Source organism: Myotis davidii, unplaced genomic scaffold (assembly GCF_000327345.1).
Source record: "Myotis davidii unplaced genomic scaffold, ASM32734v1 scaffold370, whole genome shotgun sequence".
NCBI classification, from domain to species: Eukaryota; Metazoa; Chordata; class Mammalia; order Chiroptera; family Vespertilionidae; genus Myotis; species Myotis davidii.
Window position 1 is genome coordinate 4,366,203 of NW_006288615.1, and position 13,548 is coordinate 4,379,750.

The 13,548-nt window shown below is 47.3% G+C and overlaps 1 protein-coding gene across 1 annotated transcript in view; it reads left to right on the forward strand.

Annotated features, from left to right (window-relative positions):
* Window positions 1-13,548, forward strand: part of TRPM8 (transient receptor potential cation channel subfamily M member 8) — a 58,417-nt gene that overhangs the window by 25,138 nt on the left and 19,731 nt on the right. Inside the window, 4 exon segments of the mRNA XM_015561884.1 lie at window positions 3,531-3,622; window positions 8,405-8,546; window positions 9,722-9,893; window positions 10,175-10,352. Coding sequence (XP_015417370.1) covers window positions 3,531-3,622; window positions 8,405-8,546; window positions 9,722-9,893; window positions 10,175-10,352 — 584 coding nt within the window.

Below are 13,548 nucleotides of genomic sequence, written 5' to 3' on the forward strand. Positions count from 1 at the left end.
AGGGCCTGCTGACGTGCAGAAGATTTCTGTGATCTCAAATCAGCTTCATGGGTTGACTTAGGGGGTCACAGCTCAGTCCAGCTTGTCCGCTCAGGCCACCAGTCTGCTCGGCCACCATGACATCGTACCACCAGCTGTGTGCTTACAACAGAAGCTCACTGTCTTATTTCTGGAAGCCTGGAGTTCAAGATCAAGTTGTCGGCAGGGCTAGTTCCTTGGCAGGGCAGCAAGGGAAATCTGGGTGTGCTGCAGTCTTCGTGATTCCTTGACTTGTAGAGGTGTCACCTGAACTGTGTCCTCAGGCTCACAGAGCATCCTCCCTGTGTGCATGTCTGTGTCCAAATTTTCCCTTGTCACAGGAACACCCAAATCTGAGGCCCATTCCATTCCTGCCCCTCACTCATGCTCCCAACATTTCTCCACTAGTCTCGTTCCTGACCCTGCCTCCCCCGTGACATTAAGACATTGAAGTCGCTGTGAAAGTCCAGACACTATTTGCTTCCTCCAGGCATTTGAAGAAGCCATGAGATCTGGAGAGAGGACTGATTCCAGGTTGCTTCGTAGCACAGATCTTGGCCTAGATGGAAGATGTAGAGAGACCAATATCATTCATGCATTCTTTCAGCCAATATTTATCGAGCACCAGGCACTGTTCTAGAGACTTGGATACAGCTACGAAGCAACAGACATCTCTGTCCTTCCAGAGCTTTCTACCAGTTAGAGATGATTGGCAAGGTCCTCTCTGGGAGGATCGGCAGGGTCAAGGGGAGGAGGGAACCCTAAAAGAGAGAGTCTTATACTTACCTGGAGGTTGGCCCAAGGGACTGGTAACAGTAAAATGTGCCCTTAAGTCACAAACATGTCCATACAAATTCAGAACATTTAACTGCTCAGTCACTTATCGGGTCATGCAGGAAGGAGACTCAGGATAGGTGTGTTTTGCTGGGAGAAGAGCCCTGGCAGGTGTGTGAAGTACTCAAGAGAGGGACACTGGGTGGGAGCAGTGGTGGGCAGGTGGAGGAGCCTCAGGGAGGGAAGTGGGCTGTGGAGGTGCTGGGTAAGCATGCACTTCCCAGTCATTCCCGGGTCCTGCGAGGGGCAGGGGAGTGAGGCCCCCAGGGTCTGGCCTAGCCCCAGCTATCCTGTCTACCTTCAGATTGGGTGATGTTTGATACGGAGGGTGATTAATGAGGTCCTATAACTTTGTCCGTGTTTCTTCTCTTTCTTCTTATGAGTGGCATTTGAATGGGTCAGCGTCCATTCAGCAATACCGTGTATTAAGGCGATGGTGTGGGTCAGGAGCGTGGGTTCAAGGGCAGCCCTGCCCTTTAAGGACAGCTCTGGTTTAGTGGTCTGTGAGAGTATCTGCAGAACACAGCCTGGAAGATGCTTGTCAGGAAAGCAGTCCGCCACCGGGGGTCGCTGTTTCTCTTCTGTCTTCAGGCTCCTGCAGTGGGAATCCTCAATTTGATTGGACGCCTCTAACAGGCAGTTCCGCCGGCCTGGTGCAGCCTTTATTAACCTCATGGACACTTGTTAGAAAAATCAAAACCAAGCAGGATGTTACTGTTTTAGATTGTGTCTGGGTGTCAGACAATGTCCTCTTTAGTGTATCCCCATGTCTGCACACCCAGGGGCAGATGATGCTATGCTAAGTTGGAATTTTTAACCAAGGCAGTCAATAAGTTCCAATACAGTCATTAAATAACTCTTGGGTCCACTAAACAGATTGTGGTTCTTCATTTAAAGTAAGGCCCATCGTCTCTTTGTGGAGCACACTGTGTGATCTTGAGGCCCTTTGAGTCCCCAAATCATGAAAGATATGAAGAAATGTGCCCTAGTATTTTATGAATGTAGCCCATATCTGGCATTCCATTCAGAAAAGAGGCCTCTGTTTATTTTTAAAAAAATGTTTTCTCACTGGGGTGGTGCCTCCAAACCCCAAAACTGATCTACTTCGGGTTTCTTCCAGCTCGCAGGCCAGGCTTTTGGGACTCTCATGGGCAGGGGCTGAGCTGGGCTAGGGCAGCTGGGTCGCCCACCTGCCCCGGGGCCAGGGTTTCCCAGGGGAAGCAGTGCTACAGGTGGGGCCTGTCCTAACCACTCTCTTCTTGCAAATGTTTCTGGGTGGGTGGAGGTCAGTGTCACTGCGACCACCCAAATGGGTGGTTAGAGGTCTGGATGTGATTACTGAGCCTACAAGTTCAGTGAAACAAGGCCACACTGAAGCTGCTCAAACCTGGGAGATTTTTCTATCTCCTTGGTGCTAGATTTCACGATGCACTTACCTCCTCTGTACAAGAGCGTTGCTGTTTGCATTTATAAATGAATGCAAGGAAATGCTTCTTGAAAAACCAATGATGCTTTTTTAATCCCTCCAAGACTAGGGTTGCTGGATCCCGGTGTGACCTACTAGTAAAGAAGCTGGGTGATGTCCAGGGAGGAATCTAAGATTCAGACTCCTGAGACTGCCACTTGCTGGCCGTCTGCCCTTGGGCAAGTTCCTTAGCTCACCCCCACCCCCACCCCCCAGGCCTTGGTTTCAGCTGCAAAACAGGAAATATAATATCTGAATATCAGACAGACCTATCTTGGTGAGATCACTCAGTAAGACTGAAAAGTACCCTGTTCCATTGAGGACACTGCTTTCCTGCCTTCTGGTGGTTTCCTTATCTGAGCTCCCTTGGGGCTTTGGTCTTGCCTCCCCATCAATCTTTACCAGGTTTCATTTTAAACATATTTAATCTGTCCTTCCCAATGGCCCGTGGCTTCCTTGAGAGTCAGCACTGCACCTCATGCCCTGTTTCTGAGTCCCGGGAGCCCAGCACAAGTGTGTGGAGCCCTGTGGGCTTTCAAATCATGTTTTGAGTAGATGGTGGAATGAAGGGTCAAAGGACCACCCATGTCCTGGATTGCAGAGGGACTGGCCAGATGCAGCCTCCTGAAGGACAGTCCTGTCCCTCTCCATCCCTGGGTGGTCCAAGATGCCAGGATCGGTCCATACCAGTCATGCTGAAAGGATCAGGGAGGCACACACTGTTCCTATCACTTATTTCTGTGGCCACAGCTGTCCTCAGAGATGCCACATAGAGCACATTTGTGCAATTTTTTTTAAAAGGTTTCTTTGAATCAAGATGTTTTATTACTACATGTTAGGAAATTCTTACAATAAATACACGGATCTGCGCTGCTGACAATATGGAGAACACCCTCTAGAGTTGTGCAGGGCACAGCCTACACCATGGTACTCGGTGTACGGGGATCCCACGTCTGCCCCCACGGGCTGTGCTCACTCTCTGCACATTCATTTTCAAGAACTGTGAGGATACAGGAGTCCCTTCTGGTGAGTTGATCAGCAGCATGTGTATAACAGCTCACTTCTGGTGCCCCTGGATCAGCATGAGGCACGTGCCAGGGCTCACCCAGCACATCACTGGCTCCAAAGGAGCTTGAAAAAATGTGAGCTAATCTGGAAGCAGTGATGTTTCCACGCCGCTCACGTCCTCTCTCTGTCCCTTTCTGCACTACAGTGGTACATGAATGGGATGAATTATTTTACCGACCTGTGGAATGTTATGGACACACTTGGCCTTTTTTATTTCATCGCAGGAATTGCATTTCGGTAAGTAGTCCTCACTGCTTTCCCAGTTTCAGGTGGGTTGGGCTTCTCTTGGAAGAAAGGGTAAAGGAAAGATCTTTGACATTCAAGCCCAAGATAAGCCAGTTCCCCACCCGTCAGAGGTGGTTCCAGAAGGCCACTGTCCCTGCTTCCCGGAGGCACAGCATGCTAGCGTAGAGCTGTCTCTCCTGTCCCCTCCTGGTGACCTGTAATTGAAAGGGACTCCTCCTGGTTTTTCACTGTGTGCTCACAGAACTTGGGGGGAGATAATTAGAAATTGAGAAGAGTAGAAAGTGATGAGGATCTTAAATATCATACAGTGTTTTCATTTGAGGCCATACAATCTTCCAAAATGCCCTCAATTTCAACTTGCATGCTGGTTATGGAGCCTACCCTCCTCTCTACAAGTGTATTTCCAGTCTAAAAGCAATCACACTAGAAAAACCAATCTAAAATTATGGTCAAAGGCAAAAAGCAATGTGCAATCCGAGGGATAGAGAAAAAATTGGGGTCCAGCCAGCACCACGGCTCGAGTTGCCTGTGCCTGCGTCCACCTAGGCCTGCCCTCCCCACATAGCTTCAGGTGGACTCCGGGTTCTATTTGAGCAGCACACGATGTCCCTTCAAAAGAAAGAGCCTGAGGTGGAGGTTAGGAATCTTGAATAGAGCCTCTCATGGCTCTGACCCTTGTTGACTGTAGAACGGAAGGGTTACTTCATCCACATGCTGCACAACTCTGCTCAGTGGTCCAATGCTGGCATGTGCACACCTTGGCCCAGTCCAGGTCTACCTGTTTTAATCATAACATCTACTAGATCCCAGTAACTGTAACCCCTACTTCAGCTATTCCACCCATCACTACCCAGCATGCCCTGTCATTTCCCCTACTGTTTTTCCTTGTATGTCTTTCTCCCATTTCTTTCTTTGACTATTATACTTTCTTCATATTTCAATGCCCGAGTTCTTTCTAACCCACACTGATCTATGTGACCTTGGGCCATTTCATTTGCCCTTTAGGGTCTGTTTCTTCATCTGTAAAATGGAGGGAATAAAAATGCCTCCTTATGGAGTCACTGAGAGGATAGAAGGAGGTCCATGTTAGTAAAACTCAGCCCAGCAGCAAACCCTGTAATGCTCAATAAGTGCTAAGTATCTATAATTAATAGCATAAAATGTTAATCTGTCCTTCCCAATGGCCTGTGGCTTCCTTGAGAGTCAGCACTGCACCTCATGCCCTGTTTCTGAGTCCCGGGAGCCCAGCACAAGTGTGTGGAGCCCTGTGGGCTTTCAAATCATGTTTTGAGTAGATGGTGGAATGAAGGGTCAAAGGACCACCCATGTCCTGGATTGCAGAGGGACTGGCCAGATGCAGCCTCCTGAAGGACAGTCCTGTCCCTCTCCATCCCTGGGTGGTCCAAGATGCCAGGATCGGTCCATACCAGTCATGCTGAAAGGATCAGGGAGGCACACACTGTTCCTATCACTTATTTCTGTGGCCACAGCTGTCCTCAGAGATGCCACATAGAGCACATTTGTGCAATTTTTTTTAAAAGGTTTCTTTGAATCAAGATGTTTTATTACTACATGTTAGGAAATTCTTACAATAAATACACGGATCTGCGCTGCTGACAATATGGAGAACACCCTCTAGAGTTGTGCAGGGCACAGCCTACACCATGGTACTCGGTGGACGGGGATCCCACGTCTGCCCCCATGGGATGTGCTCACTCTCTGCACATTCATTTTCAAGAACTGTGAGGATACAGGAGTCCCTTCTGGTGAGTTGATCAGCAGCATGTGTATAACAGCTCACTTCTGGTGCCCCTGGATCAGCATGAGGCACGTGCCAGGGCTCACCCAGCACATCACTGGCTCCAAAGGAGCTTGAAAAAATGTGTGGATGTGAGCTAATCTGGAAGCAGTGATGTTAGATCGCCGCTCACGTCCTCTCTCTGTCCCTTTCTGCACTACAGTGGTACATGAATGGGATGAATTATTTTACCGACCTGTGGAATGTTATGGACACACTTGGCCTTTTTTATTTCATCGCAGGAATTGCATTTCGGTAAGTAGTCCTCACTGCTTTCCCAGTTTCAGGTGGGTTGGGCTTCTCTTGGAAGAAAGGGTAAAGGAAAGATCTTTGACATTCAAGCCCAAGATAAGCCAGTTCCCCACCCGTCAGAGGTGGTTCCAGAAGGCCACTGTCCCTGCTTCCCGGAGGCACAGCATGCTAGCGTAGAGCTGTCTCTCCTGTCCCCTCCTGGTGACCTGTAATTGAAAGGGACTCCTCCTGGTTTTTCACTGTGTGCTCACAGAACTTGGGGGGAGATAATTAGAAATTGAGAAGAGTAGAAAGTGATGAGGATCTTAAATATCATACAGTGTTTTCATTTGAGGCCATACAATCTTCCAAAATGCCCTCAATTTCAACTTGCATGCTGGTTATGGAGCCTACCCTCCTCTCTACAAGTGTATTTCCAGTCTAAAAGCAATCACACTAGAAAAACCAATCTAAAATTATGGTCAAAGGCAAAAAGCAATGTGCAATCCGAGGGATAGAGAAAAAATTGGGGTCCAGCCAGCACCACGGCTCGAGTTGCCTGTGCCTGCGTCCACCTAGGCCTGCCCTCCCCACATAGCTTCAGGTGGACTCCGGGTTCTATTTGAGCAGCACACGATGTCCCTTTGCAGAGGAGCCTGATGATCTATATTTGTACCCCAGAATGAGGTGTTTACAGTGAATGCTCGATCTATCATTTGCAGGGAGTAAAAACTCAATTTCCTCATCCAGGAAACTCCCTTTCTGCTTAGGTTAAGAGCCCCCAATTTATTTATTTTTTTCACAATATACAAAATAAATCTATTACCAGATTGTAGATACAAAATAATTAGCCATTTACATGCAATAAACATTAGTATTTCAAGAAAAATATTTTAAATATAATAATACTACCAAAACTGTACTAACACAGTATAATATCACAAAAGTTGTAGGAACTATTAAAAATTTGCAAGTAACAGGAATTCTTCTACTATATTCTAAAATATTTTTTTCCTCTGGCTCTATTTTTGTTCATCAGTTTATGTTATTCATTATATTCCACAAATGAGTGAGATCATGTGATATTTATTGTTCTCTGACTGGCTTATTTCGCTTAGCTTAATGCTCTCCAGGGCCATCCATGCTGTTGCAAATGGTAAGAGTTCCTCCTTTTTTACAGCAGAGTCATATTCCATTGTGTAAATGTACCACAATTTTCTAATCCACTCATCTGCTGATGGGCACTTAGGCTGTTTCCAAATCATAGCTATTGTAAATTGTGCTGCTATGAACATAGGGGTGCATATATCCTTTCTGATTGGTGTTTCTGATTTATTGGGATATATTCCTAGAAGTGGGATCACAGGGTCAAATGGGAGTTCCATTTTTAATTTTTTGAGGAACTCCCTGCTGTTTTCCACAGTGGCTGCACCAGTCTGCATTCCCACCAGCAGTGCAGTAGAGTTCCTTTTTCTCCGCATCCTCTCCGCATCCTCATTTGTTGATTTGTTGATGATAGCCATTCTGACAGGTGTGAGATGGTACCCCATTGTCATTTTTATTTGCATCTCTCAGATGATTAGTGACTTTGGGCATGTTTTCATATGTCCCTTGGCCTTCTGCATATCCTCTTTCAAAAAGTGTCTATTTAGGTCCTTTGCCCATTTTTTGATTAGGTTATTTATCTTCCTTTTGTTAAGTTGTATGAGTTCCCTGTAAATTTTGGAGAGTAAACCCTTATCGGAGATAACATTGGCAAATATGTTCTCCCAAGCAGTGGGCTTTTTTGTTATTTTGTTAATGGTTTCTTTTGCTGTGCAGAAGCTTTTTATTTTGATGTAGTCCCATTTGTTTATTTTCTCTTTAGTTTCCATTGTCCTAGGCACTTTATCAGTAAAGATATTGCTATGACATATATCCGATATTTTGCTACCTAAGGATTCTTCTAAGATTTTTATAGTTTCCCGTCTTAGTTTAAGTCCTTTATCCATTTTGAGTTTATTTTTATGTATGGTGTAAATTGGTGGTCTAGTTTCATTGTTTGGCATGTATCTGTCCAATTTTCCCAACACCATTTATTGAAGAGACTATCTTGACTCCATTGTATGCTCTTGCCTCCTTTGTCAAATATTAATTGAGCATAATGGCTTGGGTCGATTTCTGGGTTCTCTGTTCAGTTCTATTGGTCTATATGTCTGTTCTTGTGCCAGTACCAGGCAGTTTTGAGAACAGTAAGGGCCCAACATTTGAAGTACAATTGGTTGGACATGATTTCTAGGGCATTCCAGCCAGAAAGTACATATGGCTTTCAATTCACCCATTAGCGAGCAAGTAGCGAATCCAGTGATCGGGTGCGAACGAGGTGAGTTTCATTAGGGGAAACCTGGTAGGATCAGGTCCCAGGTAGTTCGGCTGGAGCGGGGATTGGGATCCTTGAGCCAGGAAGGTAGCAATGCTGCAAATGGGCTCCGGTAATAGTATCTGAGGATGAAGGACTGGAATGTCTGGGACCTCTAAATGTTCTGTTTTGTGTGACGTCTTTGCCTCGGCTGGAGCCCCTGAGGGCAGAAGACCATGGCCTTTGTCTTCAGTGACTGACAGGTGGGTGGAATCCATGGTCTGTCTCTACTTACTCTCAGTACCCCCGACTCTCAGCTGCTTCTTCATGTTTGGCTATTTTTAAAAACAAAGCTTTGAAATGTCTTGCCAGTATCTCACAAATGCTGTTCCCCTTCTGCCCACAGGCTCCACTCTTCCAACAAAGCCTCTCTGTATTCCGGACGAGTCATTTTTTGCCTGGATTATATTATATTCACTCTAAGGTTGATCCACATTTTTACTGTCAGCAGAAATTTAGGACCCAAGATTATAATGCTGCAGAGGATGGTAAGCATGGAGGGTATCTGTGGTTGCCAGTGTTCTTGCTGGAGTTCCTTTCATTGTTGATAGGAGGATTTTGTCCAAGAGTGACTACTGCATCTCACAGTCAGGAAGGTTTGCTTTCTTTGATGTGTGTGCATCAGGGACTTCTTCCGGGTTGCAATTGAACAAAAGATGATGGTTAGGAGCGAGCAGTACAATTCAGTGAGTTGCTAATGAAGATATCAATTTAGATGTACACTCCTCCAAGCACTTTCATTTGAGTCTTCATAATTCACTAAGAGCACAGGCAGGATCGGGACTGTTATATCCATCCCATTGATGCGGACAGCAGTCTAGGAGGTTATTTTGTTTGTCTGGAGACATGCAGGGAGTGAGAAGTGCAGTGAGGGTTGAAACATCTATCTGATAGCCATGTAGTGTAGGTGGAGCGCAAGCACCAAAGAGCCCTTTCATAATGCTGCAGAGAGGGAGCCACGCAAGGCGACGTTGCTTTCCAAAGCCGGTTTTCCAGATGACCCAGACCTCTCCTGCTTCTGTCTGCAAATCAGTTGGGCGTTGGGATGAGCTCATCCGGAGTTTCCTTTCCAACACGGAGGTTCTTTGAGTCTGTGGTTTTAATTCAAAGCATATCTAAGACATCAAGTCACCATGAAGTCATAATATGGGTGCAAAAATTTCAAAAAAATCAAAATGTGCACTCTTGTTTAATAAGGATAGTTTTGGTTTTTCTCAGAAAACAAACCCAAAAAACGAAGGTGATAATTTAAGGGTTTAATGAGCGTGGGAATCATGAGAGATAGAGAAGGGCTTCAAAGTTGGATTTCTCCTTTGCTCACAAGCTGGTCCTTCACTCAGAAAGCTTCTGCTGCTGAGTTGGTTTGGAGACCTACCAACAAAAATAGATGTCCCCAGACCCAAAGGATATGATGGCCATTTAAAAAAGTAAAAAATAAAATAAAATAAATAAGTATATATATATATATATAATGGTTCATAGATCAATGCTCAACCACTGAGCCATGCCAGCCAGGTGATGATGGCCATTTTTAAAATCAGTGAGCAAATACTGGGTGACTTAATTCCCCAGGCCCTTAAACCTCTGTTCTCTCCGTGGTCAACTGAGCAGACCCACCACCTGGGCACCATCCTGACTTAGTTCTGATGTCTTCCCCTGACAGCTGATCGACGTGTTCTTCTTCCTGTTCCTCTTTGCTGTGTGGATGATGGCCTTCGGCGTGGCCAGGCAAGGGATCCTCCGGCAAAATGAGCATCGCTGGAGGTGGATCTTCCGCTCGGTCATCTATGAACCCTACCTGGCCATGTTTGGCCAGGTGCCCAGTGATGTGGATGGTGAGCCTGACTTGGCCTGGGTGGGCCCAGCTGAGAGGAGGCTGTTGCTTCCAGAGCCAGGGCTCCCCATTCTGACCCTTGGGGCTGTTTTGGAAGCACATGGCCTGAGTTGGGCCAACACCAGGGAGTGAACACCACCCTCAAAAGCTTTGCTTTGCTCCTGAACAGAATTTTATGTCCACCTTAGTGCTCAATACATGGTAGAGACCATATCATCTTGTGTCCCCTGGGCTGGCCCCTCCAGGGGTCCTCACGTTACCTTTTGGTTTCCACATCCTCAGGAACCACGTATGACTTTTCCCATTGCACATTCACTGGGAACGAGTCCAAGCCGCTGTGCGTGGAGCTGGACGAGCACAACCTACCACGGTTCCCTGAGTGGATCACCATCCCGCTCGTGTGCATCTACATGCTGTCCACCAACATCCTGCTGGTCAACCTGCTGGTCGCCATGTTCGGGTGCGTGTCACTCAGGCGGTCGCTGGTGTCTGTGCCACGAGGGCCTGTGCCGGGGATAGGGGCTGGAGTAACTGGGAGCAGAGCAGAGAAGGCCATCCTTGGGGAGCTTGTGGAAGAGCCATAGGGAACAGGCTGTCTAAAGGGGGTGGGGCCTCAAAGAGACTATTAAAAATACAGGGTGTCCCTATTAGCTGTGCTGGAAGTTTATTTGACCAGCCCCTATAACGGCCTCCAGGACATCCAGACTCCACAGTTAGCATCCGGTTCGTCATCTCCCTGAGCGCTTGGTGTTGGCACGATGGGGACAGAACGCAGTTCGGCTCATCTCCAGGGTTCTTGTTCTCCATAGAACTCAGCCGCATGGATTCTAGGGCTGTAACAACTCAGCCTTTATTTGGTTGCTGCTTTAAGAATTTCCTTTTCAATACAAATAAAAGGAGTCAGGAGAGTGGCCCTCCTTTGTGGCTTATGTCTAATGAAGCTGAGGGAGGATGTGATGGTGACTGCAAAATATTTTCATTGCGTTTGGCAATTCTTCATACATTTAGAAACTCATAGTTTTCATTTGCCCTTCCTTTTTCGAAGGAGAGTTTCAGAGTCCCATGTGGTAGTTTCAGAGGGAGTGCCTTGGTTTTATGTTGTGGCTTTAAGGGAGGTAGTCATTTTGAGTACCTGGCACAGACAGGCAGATTAGCAACAGAATGCAAATTTAAAATTATTTGTTAAGCTTTGAGGTAGAACAGAAACCCTTGGTGGGGGCTGGGTGGGGACACGTGCCTCTGGGACCTGGCTGGGCAGTGAGGGGTTATCTGGCTTTTCTGTGGGCAGGGAAGTCCTCCGCCAGCACAGCCTCTGCACTGATGCTCTGCTTGAACTTGTGAAAGGGTTTCAGTATTTCCCCATAGAGTTCAGGGTAAATTTCAAGCTCCTTAGCTCCCCCTGCTCAGGCCATCTGTGACCCGGCCTTCAAACACACCTTTAGGCTAACCCCTACCATCTGTCCTGGGCAGGCACCCATGTGTCTGTCCTGAGCAGGGCGCTCTGTCATGCCTGATGCTTTTGTACATGCTGGCCTCTCTGCGGGGTGACCTATTCCTTCATGACCTCCTCCTGCCCCGCTCCTGCTGGCCCTTTAAGGAGCCAAGTGGCATCCTTTGCCTCAGTGGTCCCAGTGCCCTCCCCACTCTGTGTAGAGACTCCCTGGGCCCCTTGCACAGTGACAGCCTTCTCTCCTCCCTGACGGTAGCTCTGCAGGAGGAGCGCGTGCCTGGCTCAGCACCCGGCACTTTGTGGGTTTGTTCGCTGAATGAAAGGAGAGGTTCTTTTCTATGTTTGGTTCATTATTTGGTTATTGTTGGGAGCAGAGCTGCCGGGGCTGTTGGTTAGTGCGTGCTCGACAGGCCAGCAAGGGACTCACCGCATAGATGTGTAATATCTGTTCTGCGCCTCGTGCCGGGGCCACAAATGTCATGTGGCCATTGGTCCCATGTGAACTTAACGAGGGCATGTGCGACCCCCTCTCTGTCCCAATCTGCCGGCCAGGGAAGGATGAGGAAGGAAGATGCCTGTGTGGCTCACAGGAACTTAGTCAATGATGCTAGGCAGGGGGTCCCCACATCTGCACCTGCAGAGACTGGTGGCAGGTGATGGGTGATTCTGTGTCCACGTGTGGGTGGGAAAGGGATCACCAGTTCCTAAACTTGAAGCAAGAGAGGGAGGAAGTGGGCTGCTTAGGGTCCTGTTTTAGTGATAACATCCTGTCAACTGTTACATCCAACACCAGACAGTCCCTGTAAAGCCCACCACTAATACCATCTCCACAGACACGAAACAAGCAGATGGCAGCTCCCAAGGCCGAGGTCTCTGTGATCCATGATTCAGCGAGTCTCAGTGAGGCACAGAGCAGATGATGACTCGGCTGTCCCAAGTCTGTGTGTTGTGACCTGCTCACAAAAGCCACTCTCACGGCCCTTGGCACATCTGTGACCCATATCTGTATTACAATCATGAAATGGTAGCATTTGGAGCCCAGCCTGTCATTTTCAGGTCGCGGATATGCTCAGCAACTGTGGTCTGGGCCACGGGGCTGCCTGGCTTGCCTGTGTCCATTCGAGGCTCGACCGCAGGTCCCCAGCCCAGGAGCCCAGGCTGTTGGGCTGTACCCCACTGTCGCCCCATTCACTGTTCACTGCTTACGTGTGACAACTTGGGGGACACTGTCTTCCTTGGGGGGGCCTCCCAGACCAGTCCCAGGTTAAACCAGCACCTTTCCTCTGCTAATTCTTGTCTGGGAACTTTGGAGAGGCACTGGAGCAGTCCCCTTGCCATCCTTGGGCTAAAAGGTCGGAACACAGGGTCTAACAGCTGTGATAGGTGTTCTGGGCTTAGTCTGCCTGCCAATGCCCTGCGCTGTGACCCCTGTCTGGCACCACATCAAATATTTATGTACAGGCTTAATCATACACAATGGCCACCTTAGGAACTATAACGTAAAGGCACGGTTGGGAATTTAACGCAGTGTCAGAGTGCTCTCTAGATGGTGTTTCACGGAGAAAGGAAATGGGGCAAACACCTGTGATAATTCTACATTAAAATGATCGATCACAGGCCCTGTGTGGCTTATCAGAGACACGAAGTGACGTTAAGGTCAGTAAATGACTCAGCGCAGAAACATGGCGCTTACGGGCGCTGTGTTCTGGAGATAAATCCACCCCAGGCATTTCTTCTGAGAAAGACTCAGCAAACATGCTCCGATTTAGGATAATATCTCAGGATAAAAAATATTTTTAATCTTAGGAATAATACATGTTCATTATGAAGATGCAGAAAAATAGAAAGAAAAGAAAATAATCCCCGGTATAGCAATCTAAGGGAGGGTATTGAAATGGGGTGAAAAAAGAAAAAAGAAGATCAGATCCTTACAATAGGAGTAGTAGCTAATATTTATTGACCCATTCTCATGTTAGGCACACCCAGGTGCTCACATGTGCAACCTCATTGAATTATTAACCATTTTAGTGTAGGTGTGGCTCTGTTATCATTTATGAATGAGGACCTAGAGACAGAGAGAGATTTGTTCTGCTGGTAAGGGAGGAGATGAGCTCGGGCTAGTAATATAATATAATATAATATAATATAATATAATATAATCTAAATACAGCATAAAAAGGCTATTACACAGCACTGTGGTGCACGG